This window comes from Zingiber officinale, chromosome 9A (genome assembly GCF_018446385.1).
Source record: "Zingiber officinale cultivar Zhangliang chromosome 9A, Zo_v1.1, whole genome shotgun sequence".
In the NCBI taxonomy this organism is placed as follows: Eukaryota; Viridiplantae; Streptophyta; class Magnoliopsida; order Zingiberales; family Zingiberaceae; genus Zingiber; species Zingiber officinale.
In genome coordinates this window covers 95,421,401-95,437,775 of record NC_056002.1, presented here as the reverse complement: position 1 = coordinate 95,437,775, position 16,375 = coordinate 95,421,401, and the positions used below count along the sequence as shown (strand labels likewise).

Here is a 16,375-nt window from a genome sequence, read left to right as displayed (position 1 = left end):
ACCAGTAGTTGATATGTTGTGGAATGAGTCAATTATTCCGGCCAGTCCTTAAGATCGGTCGACTTCTCTCATGGTCGCCTTAAAATATGATCGGCTCTGAGACACCAGACTCCTTGGTTCGCTCGGCTTAAGGGCTGATCATCCTTCCCCGATAGGATTATGACTCGGTCTAGTGGAAAATAAGAAACTTAATACTAGGCGATTTAATTAAAGTCTGATGAGAGGATTTTACTTCTTTTGGAGTATGACTACCACATCATCTTGACTTTGACCACCCTATTATCTTGACTCCTACTACCATATTATCTTCTAGAGAAATGATATTCTTAAGGAAAATTCTTAAGGATAGACACATAAATGATGGGACCCACAAAAAGTGAAATGGTGGGTCCCATCATTTATATGTCTATCCTTAAGAATTTTCCTTATGAGTATCATAACTCTTTATCTTCTGAATTCACTTATCATAATTTATATCAATCATCAATAGAAAATTTTCATGGGACTAAATTAATCATCCCAAAATTAATCGGCATGAGCTGGGCATACAGTATGACTAAAAAAACAGAAGTTGTTGACAACAAAATGAAGTATTCTAGGATATAATAAACATTAGGGGCCATTTAAAAAAAAACCTTCTACATTAATTTAAAACCCAAACCCCCAGCCATATGGCACCACTACCGCTGCCACTCCTCCCCATGCTCTGCAACCACGTCTCCTCCTCTGCTCTCTATGGAACACCGCCGCTCTAAGCACTCCTCCGCCTCCTCCATCACGGCTGCTCCACCAAGCTGCAGCGGCGCAGCTTCAGTAGCAGTCACCGCTGCCAAGAAAAAGAAGAAGAGGGAATCTGCGTTAGCTGCAGAGGAGGACGTCAATGGCGACAGGCACAGCAAGGGGGCGTGCTCCTACCGCGGGGTGCGGATGCGGAGCTGGGGCAAGTGGGTTTCGGAGATCCGAGAGCCCAGGAAGAAGTCCCGCATCTGGCTTGGCACCTTCGCCACCGCCGAGATGGCCGCTCGCGCGCACGACGCCGCCGAGCTCGCCGTCAAGGGCCCCGCCGCCGCCGTCCTCAACTTCCCCAACCTCGCCCCCCGCCTCCCCCGCCCCGCCACCGTGCACCCCAACGACGTTCGGGCCGCCGCTACCCTCGCCGCCGTCTGCCCCGGCCACGATGACTATCCCGAACCCGGCGGCGAACCCAGCAATAAGCTCAACGGCATCGGCAGCGACTGCGACGGCGGGCTCTTCGACCTCCCCGACCTCTTTCTCGATCTAAGGCACGAGTTCTGCTACGACTCGTGGTCGACGTGTCTGCCGGCGCCGTCAGCCGCCATCACCGGCGGCCATACGGAGTCGACGGCGGACGAGGAACCAGTCTTATGGGAATACTAAATTAAATATATAAATGTATCGCCGAGAAATTTACATGTTGCCCCCACAAAGTTTACCCTTCTCGCAAGTGCTCCCTTACTCTTCCAAAATTATTGACATATCGATCTGATATATTACGCAAAATTTAAGTGACATGAAACGTAAAGATCATGAAACAAGATCGACTAAGTCACCTTAGGATAGTGCGATAATTAAAATATAGAGTATAATATAGAGTGTTATTATATAAAATTTTAGGATTGAAATTCAGTAGGTCTAAGTATATCTTTTTCCATATCTTACCATTTGTATTAATGAGTAGTAATCATCCCTTATTTAATTTCTCTGTATTACCCCCTATATATATATATATATATATATATATATATATATATATATACTAAGCGACGCTTTGTGCATGACTGTGAGCGAAATCCGACGTGCTTATCTGACGCGGTCAAAATATAATTTTTTTAGGTGACGTTTGGTTCTCTCCTAGGAATCAGAATGAGAATGAGTATTATAGTATTGTGTAATGGGAACGAGTATGAGCTTGGATATCATTCTTAAAAATAATGTTTGGTTAGTTGAATATTTTCAACCTGAATGAACCTAAATTTTCTTTTTTACCCTTAGAGAAAAATAAGAGAAAAAAATTAGATGGAAGAGAAAGTTGAATGTGAGAGAAACATATGATGAGAGAGAAAATGTGATGAGAGAGAAAGTGATGAGAGAGAAAGTGTGATGAGAGAAAATGAGTAAAGAGAGCGTGATACGAGAGATTGAGAAGAGAAAAAGTATGATGAAAGAGAAAGTGTCTTGAGAGAGAAAGAGTGATGGGAAAAAATGAAGAGAAAGAAAGTGTGATGAGATAAAATGAGAGATTTATGAGAGACAGTATGATGAGAAAATGTGATGAGAGAGAAAGTGTGATGAGAAAAAATGAAGAGAGGGAAAGTGTGATGAGAGAAAATGAGGAGAGAGAATGTGATGGAAGAAAACGAAGTAAGAGAAAGTGTGATGAGAGAAAATGTAGAGAGAGTATGGTAAGAGAGATTGATGAGAGAGAAAGAATGATGAGAGAGAAAATTTGATAAAAATTGAAGAGAGAATGAAAAGAGAGAAAATGATGTGAGAGAGAGTGTGTGATGAGAGATAATACAAAGATAAAATGATAGAGAATGCGTGGTGAGAGAGAATGAGGAGAGAGAGTGTGATGGAATAGAATGAAGAGAGAGGAAGTGTGATGAGATAAAATATGGAGAGAGAGTATGGTAAGAGAGATTGAAGAGAGAGAAAATATGATGGAAAAATAAGGAGAGACTGAAGAGAGAGAAAATAATGAGAGAGTGTGTGATGAGAGAAAATGGTAGAGAATGTGTGATGAGAGAGAATGAGGAGAGAGAAAATATCTTGAGAGAGAAAATGTGATACTAGAATGAGGAGAGAGAAAGTGTGATAAGAGAGAACAAGGAGAGAGAGTGAAATGAAAAAAAAATTGAACAAATATATTAAAGATATTTTCGTCCAAAACTTAAGTGACCTTTGATTTAGAGGTTTGGGAATGAGAGAATGGATTCATTCCCAAATCTTGTGTTTAGTTGATGGAATGTAATCAAGATTTTGCAATGAAACTCAAAAACTTGGGTATGGATGATACCCGGGGCCCTTGGGTTTCCATTGAATGGGAATAAGAATTAGTTTTGGACAAAAATACCCTTAGTGTATTTGTTCAATTTTTCTTTCATTTCACTCTCTCTCTTTATCTCTCTCATCATACTTTCTCTCTCCTCATTTTATCATTACATTTTCTCTCTCAACATACTTTCTCTTTCATTATACATTTTCTATCATTTTTTCCCTGTATTTTCTCTCATCACTCACTCTCTCTCATTATTTTCTCATTTTTATCATACTCACTCTCTCATCATACTTTCTCTCTCCTCAATCTCTCTTATCATTCTCTCTCTTCATTCTCTTCCATCACACTCTCTCTCTCTTCATTCTCTCTCATCACACATTTTCTATCATTTTTTCTCTCTGTATTCTCTCTAATCATACATTCTCTCTCTCATTATTTTCTCTCTCTTCATTCTCTTCCATCACACACACTCTCTCTCTTCATTCTCTCTCATCACACATTTTCTATCATTTTTTCTCTTTGTATTCTCTCTAATCATACATTCTCTCTCTCATTATTTTCTCTCTTTTCATTCTCTCCTTATTTTTTATCATATTTTCTCACTCATCATATTTTCTCTCTCTATATTTTCTCTCATCGCACTTTCTCTCTCTCTTCATTCTCTTCCATCACACTCTCTCTCTTCATTTTCTTTCATCATATTTTCTCTCTCTTCATTTTTTCCCATCATACTTTATCTTTCATCACATTTTCTCATCATACTTTCTCTCCTCAATCTCTCATTTTCTCTCATCACACTTTCTCTCTCTTCATTCTCTTCCATCACACTCTCTTTTCTCATTTTCTCTCATCACACTTTCTCTCTCTTTATTTTTCCCATCATACTTTATCTCTCATCACACTTTCTCTCCTCAATCTCTCATTTTCTCTCATCATACTTTCTTTCTCTTTATTTTTTTCCCATCACTCTTTATCTCTCAACACACTTTCTCTCTCATCATACTTTTTCTCTTCTCAATCTCTCCTATCATGCTCTCTCTCCTCATTTTCTCTCATCACACTTTCCCTCTCTTCATTTTTTCCCATCACACTTTCTCTCTCATCACATTTTCTCTCTCATCATTCTCTCTCATCATATGTTTCTCTCACATTCAACTTTCTCTTCCATCTAATTTTTTCACTTATTTTCCTCTAAGGGTAAAAAAGGAAATTTAGGTTCATTCCGATTGAAAATATTTAACTAATCAAACATTATTTTTAAGAATGATACCCAAGTTCATATTCATTCCCATTCCACAATACTATGATACCCATTCTCATTCCGATTCCTAGGAGAGAACCAAACGTCATCTTAATTCTTATTTCGATTCCATCAAAACCCAAGGGAAGGGGTGAGTTTCATCCATATCCAAGTTTTTGAGTTTCATTCCAAAATCTTGATTTCATTCTCATCAACCAGACACAAAGTTTGGGAATAAATCCATTCCCTCATTCGCCTAAACCTTCGAACCAAATGCCACCTTAATCTCTCTCTCATCTGCATGCAATAACTTTTCTTTCTTTCTTTTTAAATTAAAATAAAAGTTTATCTTCTCTCTTATTATTACACGTAAAAAATCATTATAGTAATGATGATACAACGTTGTAGCAGTTATTATACAGTAGTTGCTACAACTTGTAGCAGTTAGTATGCAGTAGTTGTTACAACTTGTAGCAATTATTATGTAGTAGCTGCTACAACTTGTAGATGTTTTAACTTATAACTGCTACAACGGTGCAGAAGCTGCTACAATGGTGCAGTAGCTGCTACAACGGTGCAAAAGCTGCTATAACGGTGCAGTAGCTACAACAACGGTGCAGTAACTGCTACAACGGTGCAGAACCTGTTACAATGGTACAGAACCTGTTACAATGGTACAGAACCTGCTACAACGGTACAGAACCTGTTACAATGGTGCAGTAGCTATACAACGGTATAATAGCTACTACAACGCTGTAGTAGCTGCACAATAACTGCTACACGTTGTAGCAGTTACTATACAGAAGCTGTTACAACGTGTAGTAGCTACTGTGTAGTAGGTGCTACAATGTTGTAGTAGCTACACCACCTTTAAAAATCAACAGTATAGTGATTGTTGCATGCAATCATATGAGAGAGAAATGATAATTTTATAGTATTACATGCAAATTAGAGAGAAACATTGTTGCATGCAGATGAGAGAGAAATTAAAAAAAATTAACTTTTGGTCGTGTCAGATAGCCCACGTCGGATTTCGCTCACGGCCGCGCACAAAGCGTCACTTAGCATATCAAATATATATATATATACACACACGCACATCAATTTACCTAATTGTCTATATTTTTTATATCTAAAAAGTTTAAAATGAAATATAATTCCTCCTAAATTCAACATATTTAAACTAGAATCTAGTATATTTTCTATCAAATTGAGCACAACTCCTTTTTTGCCCAACTAATCAATTGATATACTTAATTCTAGTTAAATCATGCTGAATTTAAGAGAAATTATATCATTATTGTTATAGAACATAAAATCCTTCATTAATTTTTATAGGTACAAAAAGTATAAAATGAGATATAATTCCTTCTAAATTCAACACAATTTAAGTAGAATCGAGTATATCAATCAATTGGTTAGGCAGAAAAAGAGTCGATAGAAAATATACTAGATTCTAGTTTAAATGTGTTATATTTAGGAGAAATTATACTTTATTTTGGACATTTTATATCTAAAAAAATAAGGACAATTAGATAAATTGATGTGTATTAGGGAGTTAAAAGGGAGTTGAAATAAAGAAAAGTTTACCTACAAGGAGTGCGAATAAATTTTGTTTGAGCAGGGACTGAGGAGGAAGTTGAGTTTACCATTAGAAATTTTAGGATAATTTATAATTATTTTATTGTGCTTTACAGAAAATTATTTATATGGGTGTGTGATGCAAAAATTTACTATATGCAATACTCTATAGAAGCCCAAGACTCTTCTTTCACAAATTAACCGTTGAAATCTATTATTTCTTAGACACCTTTGAATTAAATGCTACCAAAATTATAAGACAATTTCCCATATTATAAGACAATTATTATGTATGCATTGTGTACTCTTTGCTCATCTACCTTTTTTTTCTGAGAACTGTTTAGGTAAATTGAGAGGAGAAGTTAAAATATTTTTGAATAATAATAATAATAACAAGAAGAAGATTACAAGAGCAACTGAGCAAGTGAGAAGCATGTGGAGTAATCAAGGTAACAAAGTACAAGCTGGCAGAGAGAGTAATAGAAAGAGGAGGGTAGGCAAGCACACTCTTGTTAAGCAGAAAGATGCTCCCAAGTTAGCATCTTGATGTATAAAGTGGACATCCAGTGGTAATAATAAATAAGCTTATCAATGGGGCCGGAAATCAGTTGCTAGATCTCTTGGTTGCATCATGATTACGAATTATTAGGCCATCACTCATTGTCCTTCACGGATGCATCCTCGATCGACCTCCGTAACTTGCGTATTCAATGCAAGTTAAAGTGAAAAAGAATGGGCATACGAAAGATGAATAATTCTCTTATGGATTATCAGGCCCTTTGTGAATGCTGCACTTCATGAATGCATCCTTTGATTGGTCTCCTCTCAAGTTGGTGGATCTAACGCAAATGTGAATTTCAATAGCATTAGCAATGTCCAGGCATCCGAAAGATTGCTCTTTATGAATGCATCATGCATTTGTGATCCGTCTCACCTCGATATGACAATCCATTGCCTTTCACGAATGCATCCATGATCAATCTAATGCAAGTGATGTAAAAATATGTCTAAGCAAAGAATAGATGCATAGTTTTATGATGAACTATTAGGTCATCACTCATTCCCCTTCACGAATGCACCTTCAGTTTATCTCTCCTCTGTTTTGCAAATCTAATGCAAGTTCAGATGAAACTCAACGGAGATCAGGCTAGATTTTGACAGTCAACTACTCAACTATCCAACATTAGAACTGTTTGAGCACATGAAATGCATAGTTTAATTACTCACTGCCCTTCATTATTGACTTTGCAATTAGGCGAATCCAATTCAAGTTCAAATGAAAAAAGAATGAGGAATTACATCACATTTTTCAAGCATACAAACAATGCACCATTTTTGTCTTGACTTTGATGTCGTGGTGTTTGGGAAGAAAGATGGATAAGGGACACAGAAAAACAGAGCATAAAGTCTTTTAAGTTGATTCTTGTTTTCTCTATATTGTTGATGTGTGATACGGTAGTTACAATGGACCCTTCGAAAGTCAAACTTCAAGAGGTCAATTGGTGGGGCAGGCCTTGTTAAGGGATGGTCAACATTTTGAGTCAGGGTGCATCCTCATTTAGACCGAGAACCAATTTAATTGGACCCTTTGGCCGATTGGGTCTCGAGCCCCAAACTCCTAGTATTGATGAAGTTCAAAGCCAAACATTAACAAGCTCGATCAAGTACTCCAGCCGATCAGCCATATGATCTGATCGGACATACTAGACGCTTAGCCCATCGAGCTCCTAAGTATTGATGAAGCATAAAGTGAAGTATTAACAAGCTTGACCGAGTGTTCCAACCGACCAGACATATAACTCGATTAGGCATACTAGACACTTGGTCCACCCGAGCGAAGGTCGAGTCGCTGATTGCATTCACAAAAGTTGACCGGATGCCTTTTATGAGTGATAGTTGATCAGACTGTATTAAGAACTCAGTTAGCTTGCCAGGTGAGCCTATTGTGGGGTTCGTGGCTCAACGGCCTCATATGCCATTTTGGCGTTTTATGCCACGGAGGACTATCTTTTCAGCTTTTAAACAGGATTATATTTGACGTCGTCTGTGAGAATCTTTTCCTACATCTGAAGCGTTAAGATAGACAAGACTGGACGCTTCACCACGGTAACCTTGACATAAGAAGAGTTAGAGATGTTGATAGTCGCTCGAGCGGCCAAAATGCTACAACAACAATAAGCAACAGTCAAGAACCACCTGCCGAATGATCCTACTATATTTTCAACCGGCTAGCAGCCCGAGCGTAGGACTTGAGTGGAAGGTCTGACCGGGTTCCAATGGACCCACCCTCCCCCCAACTACCTTCCCCCAAGTACCTTTATAGTCGATCAACTTGGTCCCTGTGCCCCTTCGCTAATTGCATATCACTGGGCGCTATTCCACATGCCCCTTGATGACATGGGTCGAGCAGATAGGCCTCAGGCTCGTCTTTAGAAAATGCGCCCTCTTATGACCATCATAAAGGCAAGGTCCCGATGATCAGCAGTTCTCCCGAGTGGGTGACCATGTTGTTCTCCCAATAATTCTAGAGGATAAGATGTTAGCTCATTTTCGATTAGAGAGTATGGAGAGGCAACCAACTCAGAGGACCACTTACTCAAATTTAAAAATGTAGCTATCCTCCATCAATATACGGATGGGTCTCTTAGGATATATACTAAAAGCCTAGCTTTTGGTATAAACATTTATCTAGAAATAAGAATCACATTGGTCAAATGTCTACATTTACGATAAATGTAGTTGCTCAATTAATTTATATTGAAGATAACATGGTGTGTGGTGTCACACACAGAAGATCATGTTATCGGTTCCTTATAAATTATAAACAGTAGCTCACGACCAAGATGGAAAGGAACAAACCATTAGAAGGTCGTAGTGTAATTAGGTATTAGTTTATCTTAATTATATAATTATACTAGTTCACTTAGAGTGTATTGAGTAGGACCATTTGAGGTCGTTCCTTTTATACTGACTTTATGAAGGAACAAAGACCTCAGTTATTATGGAAGTGTGTGCTTTTAATCCTAATATAATAACAAGCACATATATTTGATATTTATTTCTTTAATTTATCAATGAGTAAGATTTAGTTCGATAAATCAATAAGCCCGATAAGTTAGAAAATGATATCACTTATAGTGTGTGTTGTTGATTATAGAAGGAAACTGTATCCTAGTGATCTAGGTTGAGAATGTCCCCAAGAGGAGCTCATAAGGATTGTCATGTTAAACCCTGCAGGTGGACTTAGTCCGACATGACGATGAAGTTAAGTGGTACTACTCTTGGAGCTAGATATTAATTAAGTGAGTTGTCAGTAACTTACTTAATTAGTGGACATTTGTTACTTAAACACAGGGAGACTAACACACTCATAATAAGAAGGAGCCCAAAATGTAATTTGGGATTGGTGCGGTAGTTCAATAATAGTTCTCTAGTGGAATGAATTATTATTGATAAAATTAAGTTGTGTGTTCGGGGCGAACACGGGATGCTTAATTTTATCGGGAGACCAAAACCAATTCCTCCTCTCGGTCTCTATCGTAGCTTCTTAATTATAGAGTACAATACCCACCTATACCCACCTTCTTACCCATCCCATAGGGGCCGGCCAAGCTAGCTTAGAGACCAAGCTAGGGTCGGCCAAAGTTTGGTTCATGGGTGCTTCAAGGTGGCCGACCCTAGCTTGGGTTCAAGCTTGGTGTGGTCGGCCTAAATTAAAATAAAAGGATTTTTATTTTTTAAAATTTTCTTATGTGGATAACATGATTTAAAAGAGAGTTTAAAAATTTAAATCTTTCCTTTTATAAGATTCTACAAAAGATTAAGAGAAGAGCTAAATCTTTTTCCTTATTTGTAGATTAAAAGGCTGATTTTAATTTTGGTAAAAACTTTCCTTTTAACCATGTTCATGATTTAAAAGTTTAAAAAATTAATAATTCTCTTTTATTAGTTTCTACAAAAGATTAAGAAAAGATTTGATATCTTTCCTTATTTGTAGATTGAAAGGAGATTTTAATTTTTAGAGATAACTTTCCGAAAATTATCCACATGTTTAAAGAAAGATTCAATTTATAAAATTTCCTTTTAACCAATCATGAAGGGATAAAAATTATTGGAGAATTTTTTTTTAAATTTCCGGAAGCAAATAAGGAAGTTTTAATTTGTGTTTTAAATTTTTATTTGCTTGGAAATTTGGTGTGGCCGACCATTATAATCATGAGAATAAAAATTATTTTTAATTAAATAAATTTTTCCTTTTCATGGCAAAAGAATTAAGGAAGTTTTTATTAAAATTTCCTTATTTGCCAAGACCAAGGATTATAAAAGAGGAGGTGGAGGAGCCTTCATGGTGTAACAACCTCTATTCTTTTCCTCCCTCTCTTCCTTGGTTTTGGTGGCCGGCCCTATTTCTCTCCTCTCCTCTTGTTGGCCGAAACCTATCTTCTTAGTGGAGCTCTTGTTTGTGGCCGGATCAAGGAAGGAGAAGAAGAAGAGAAAGCAAGCCTCGTCTCTAGCATCCCTTGGAGCATTGGTGGTGGCCGAAATTCTTCATCCTTGAAGAAATTTATTGTGGCCGAAATCTAGAAGAAAGAAGGAAGGTGGAAAGGTGGTTCTCATCTCGGAAGTTCGTTGCCCACACAACGTTCGAGGTTAGAAGAGGAATACGATAGAAGATTAAGAGGTCTTTGTCTTCAAAAGAAAGGTATAACTAGTAATGTTTTTCCGCATCATGCTAGTTTTATTTCTTTGTAAAAATACCAAATACAAGAGGCATGCGATTCTAGTATTTCGAATTTATTTTCGATGTTGTGTTCTTTTGTTTTTCTTTTTCCTTGTGATTTGATTGTTCTTTTCGGTTGACCTAAAGTTATTTAAGAAAATTAAATATTAGCTTTACTTAAAAGGCTTTGTCTAGTCGGTGGTGGTTGCTCCCATATCCAAGAAGGCCATGTGCCTCGCCACGTCAGTACTGGAAGCCAATTTTGGAAATTAATATTTAATAGAATTAATAACCTAGGTGATTTGGATCGAAAGTGTTAAGTTCCGCAGGAGATCCAAGTCTAAACCTAAAAGAACAAATAAATTAAACTTAGGATCAAACATGTTAAGTTCCGTAGGCGATCCGAGTTTAATGTAAAAGAAAACATGGTAGCTTGGAAATGGTTCAGACCTTTGTACAAAATTTTTGTACAGTGGAACCATTAGGTTTTTCGAGTAGCAACCAACAATTGGTATCAAAGCTAGGGTTTTGCCTCTGTGTATTTGGTATTAGTTTAATTATGCACATGTCATACATAATTTAGTCAGGATAATAGTAGGATGTGCTAACTTTGTGGATGCAGGATCCAACTATGCTTATAGACATTGTGTGTGTGATTGGACCCTTGGATATGTCAAGAGCATTTTATTGTGTGTGCATGATTGTATTATAAAATACAGCAGTAGCTGTATTTAGTTTTATTAGGATTTTATTTTTTGATCTAGATACATGTACATCCCTTCGAGGAATATAGGATCGAAAAATGTAAAATTCTATTTATGTCGCAGATCGAATCTTGTAAGGCGTGGAACCTTTTGAGGATCAGAGGCGGAGAGGAACAAGGAGCAAGATGGATGCGACAACTAGACCTGGTGGCGGTGGCCAAAGATGACAACAGCTAGGGTTGGCGACACACGGAGGACAGCAATAGATAAAAGCCATAATAGTTGAAAATTAGTTTTTCTATTTATTGCTTTTTATGCTGTGTTGTGTGTGCTTGTTAGTATGCATGTTAAGTAGGCTAGCATAGTCAAAATTCCTCACTTTAAATAACTAAGTGGGAGAGAGATTTATTTTAAATAAATTCTACGGTCTCCATTACTGGTTTATAAGTGATGTAACAAGCTTGCGCGTTGGCTCTGAGTGCCTTCCTCCATATCAGATGAGCTTGTTTGCGGATCACTAGATTAAACTTCCATTTTGGATGACTATAGGAAGTTAATTAAGAGAGTGTGACCTTCCCCATCGGAAGGGGTGCAATCTTATTAATGGATGTCAAGTAATGGTATACACTTAGGCATGTCTAATAGTATCCTCCCCATCGGAGTCACTGCTATTATTTGTGTGACCGAAGAAAATCAACTATTAATTTGTCAAAAAGATAAGTTGACAGAATAATAAAATTAAAACCCTCTCTTACAAATGTTGAGTTTTTGTATACGTCCACACTATCGTGGCATACAAAATTCATGGTGTATGAGGTAATTTTATTTGTCAGGTTGACGAGAAAATAAAATTAATGGGAAAAACTCCTCTTACAAATGCTTAATTTTGTATACGTCCACACTATCGTGGCATACAAAATTTACGGTGTTTGAGGTAAGTTTATTTGTCATAAAGATTTATTGACAAGATAATTAATGGGTAAAACCCTCCTCTTACAAATGTTTAAATTTTGTATACGTCCACACTATCGTGGCATGCAAAATTCACGGTGTTTGAGGTGTTGGTGAATTTAAATAATATTATTTGAGGAATCAATGTTATTTTAAATTCAAAAGTTTTGACCAAATATTTGATCAAAGAAAGATCAACTATTAATTATTCGTCATAAAGTAAAGTTGACGAGATAATAAAATTAATGGATAAAATCTCTTCTTTGATTTTGTATACGTCCACACTATCATGGTATACAAAATTCATGGGGATTTTAAGGAATTGATCTTGACCAAATATTTTTGTGATTCTTAGGATTTAAAATGTTTGTCAATTCCCTAGTTGTTATACTATAGAAAAGACTTAGTAGTCTTGATTGTAATGATTGGAATAGGACTTGGACATTATGGTAGTCTGTCTTTTTAGAACTAAAGAACAATATAGGTGTATTTAATTCATTAGTTGAAATATGTTTAGTGGTGTTATCTACCAGAACCTGGAGTGTAGATACAGATGCCATTAATCATGTCCACAATTCATTGCAGGGTTCCAGGAAACCCGACAACTAAATGAAAATAAAAACACCCTCCACATGGGCACTGCTATAAAAATGGCAGCTGTTGCAGTGAGAGATGTTTATCCTTTGATAAGAATAAATATGGGTTTTAAGTAATTGTCTTTACGTACCAAGTTTAGAAAGAACTAGTTTTCAGTTTCTAAACTATTCAACAAACTTGATATTCTGCCTCTTTTAATAACAAAGTTGTTATTAAGAAAAAGAGGGAAGTTATCTGTTCTGGTACGTTGGTTGGCAATTTATAAATCCAATAACTCCCACGATGCAACAAATGGAAATTAGTAACACATCTTCTAACTTTAAGAGAAAGCAACCTTCGAAAATGAACCAATTATATCTTTGGCATCTAGGGCTAGGTTATATTAACTTGAGTAGGATTCATTGGTAGCTGATGAACTTTTGGGTTCATTGGTAGTGGAAATCTTTCCAACCTGCGAGTCTTACTTGGAAGGAAAAATAACCAAGAAGCTTTTAAGTATAAGGGGTTTGGAGCCAAAGATACATTGGAATAGGTTCATTCTGATTTGTGTGATCCTATGACAAGAGTTAGTATCGAATATTTCGTCTATTTTATAGACAACTATTCAAGATACGGATACATTTACTTGATGTGCCGCAAGTCTAAGTGCTTTGATTAGTTCAAAGAGTACGAGGCTGATGTGGAGAAACGTCAAAGTAAAAGTATCAAGACACTACGGTGAGATCGTAGTGGCAAGTATCTCTTGGGAGAATTTAGGAGTCACTTATCAGAAGTAGAGATTCAATCCCAACTAACTTCACCTGGTACACCCCTACAGAATGGTGTAGAAAAAGGAATGTATAGGACTCTTATGGAAATAAGTAGATTGATGATGAGTTATTTGGAAAATTACCAAATTCATTTTAAGGATATACTCTGGAAACGGAAGTGAACATAGTACCTTCCAAAGTTAGAACTCTCTACTCATATAGAATTGCTAAATAGGCATAAGCCTATTTTGAAGCATATTCGGATTCGAGAAGTCCAGCACATATGCTGAAGAGAGACAATGATAAGTTGGACAGGAATTCACTTGTTTGTAAGTTATCCTAGAGAAATGAAAGTAAGTTTATAGTCTTAAAAATCAGAAGGTCATTGTTAGCATCAATGATTGATTTTTAGAAAAGGACTATGTAATAAACTACAAGCCCATAAGTAAATTTGTTCTTAAAGAAATTATAAAGGACATGTCTAATTTAGGACCAACTGTACAAGATGAAATATCACAAGAAACTGCAACACGTATCACAATTGATACACAATTATAGGCAGTACATCATCGTAGTGGGAGGGTTGTCAAACAACCAAAAGGATTCATGTTTTGGGAGAGTTTTTGGACTTGATCCCAAATGAACATGAGTCTGATCCCGGAAATATGATGAAGCACTCCAAAATAAAGATGCAGCATCTTGGCAAAGAGCAATGAATACAGAATTAGAATATATGTATTCTAATCAAATCTGGAAGCTTGTAGAACCACCAGATGGTGTAAAAGCCATTGGGTGAAAATATGTCTACAATAGGAAAAGATGGATAGACAGGAAGGTGGAAACTTTCAAAACAAGGCTTGATGAAAAAGAAACTTTTTCACTGGTAGTCATGCTTAAGTCTATCCAGATTCTTTTATCTATTTAGCAAGTGGATGTCAAGACAGCATTCCTTAATGGAAGTCTTGAAGAAAGCATCCATACAAAGCAACCAGAAGGGTTCAGTGCAAAGGGCAAAGAGCATTTTATATGCAAGCTCAATCAGTCTATGGACTGAGGCAAAACTTCAAGGTCTTGGAACATCCGGTTTATCAAAGGAATCCAGACCTATGGATTTATTTAGTAACCGGATAAGTCTTGTGCATACAAAAGGTGTGATGGAAACGTGGTGATATTTTTTGTACTATACATAAATAACATTTTTTGGTAGTTGGAAACAATATCAAAATGTTGTCAGAAGTAAGGGTATGGTTGTCCAAACAATTCGATATGAAGGACTTGGGAGAATGAATATATTCTTGGGATCAAAGCAATAAGGGATCGCAAGAAAAGAATATTGTATCTATCTCAAGCTTCATATATCAAAAAAAATCCTTGCTCGTTTTAAGCATGCAAAACTCCAAGAAAGGTTTCTTATCTTTTTAGCATGGAGTAACTTTATCTAAAGAAATGTCTCCATAGACATTAAAGGAGATAGAGGATATGAAGGCAGTTCTTTATGCTTCGGCTGTCGGAAGCCTAATGTATGCTATGCACGAGATCAGAAATCTGTTTTGCCAAGGGCATAGTTAGCAGATATCAAAGTAATCCTAGACAAGGACATTGGATTGCAGTAAAGCATATATTGAAGTACCTTAGAGGCACTAGAGATTATATGCTAGCTTACAAGGCAGTTAATTTGGTCCCTGTGGGTTGCACGGATTTTGACTTCCAATCGGATAGGGACAATAGTAAGTCAACCTTGGGGGTTTTGTGTTTACTTTAGGAGGTAAAGTCATAACTATGGAAGAGTGATAAGCATAGGTGTTTTTCTGGATTCCACCATAGAAGCTTAGTATATGGCAAGCCTCTGAGGTAGCCATAAAAGCTGAATGACTCAATAACCTTAAGATAGACTTAGATATGATTTCTGGTTTGTCCAAAGATTATTACAATTTATTGTAATAATATTGGTACAGTAGCAAACTCGAAGAAACCATAAGTCTATAAGGCAAGTAAACACAATAGAGCGCAAGTACCACCCAATACGAGAAATCATATAAACGAGGAGAAGTTGTTGCTGCCTAGATAGCATCAAGTGATGACCTATAGATCCTTTCACTAAGGTCCTTAAGGCAAGAGCTTTTGATGGGCATGTTGAAGGGTTGGGAATCAGATGTATGGTAGCAGATATGGCAGCTTAGTCTTTTAGTATAAGTGGGAGATTGTTAGGATGTATACTAAAAGCCTAGCTTTTGGTATAAACATTTATCTAGAAATAAGAATCACATTGGTCAAATGTCTACATTTACGATAAATGTAGTTGCTCAATTAATTTATATTGTAGATAACATGGTGTGTGGTGTCACACACAGAAAATCATGTTATTGGTTCCTTATAAATTATAAACAGTAGATCACGACCAAGATGGAAAGGAACAAACCATTGGAAGGTCGTAGTGTAATTAGGTATTAGTTTATCTTAACTATATAATTACACTAGTTCACTTAGAGTGTATTGAGTAGGACCATTTGAGGTCGTTCCTTTTATATTGACTTTATGAAGGAACAAAGACCTCAGTTATTATGAAAGTGTGTGCTCTTAATCCTAATATAATAACAAGCACATATATTTGATATTTATTTCTTTAATTTATCAATGGGTGAGATTTAGTTCGATAAATTAATAAGCCCGATAAGTTGGGAAATGATATCACCTATAGTGTGTGTTGTTGATTATAGAAGGAAACTGTGTCCTAGTGATCTAGGTTGAGAATGTCCCCAAGAGGAGCTCATAAGGATTGTCATGTTAAACCCTGCAGGTGGACTTAGTCCGACA

At 36.7% G+C, this 16,375-nt stretch overlaps 1 protein-coding gene across 1 annotated transcript; it reads left to right on the top strand.

Moving 5' to 3' along the window:
• Positions 1-735: 735 nt before the first annotated feature.
• Positions 736-1,398, top strand: LOC122019346 (ethylene-responsive transcription factor ERF039-like). The gene has a single exon (XM_042576821.1). The coding sequence runs from the start codon at positions 736-738 to the stop codon at positions 1,396-1,398; it is 663 nt and encodes a 220-aa protein (XP_042432755.1).
• Positions 1,399-16,375: the final 14,977 nt, after the last annotated feature.

Bases quoted from the DNA above. Each gene is read 5' to 3' on its own strand.
- LOC122019346 (XM_042576821.1), top strand. From the start codon at position 736: ATGGAACACCGCCGCTCTAAGCACTCCTCCGCCTCCTCCATCACGGCT.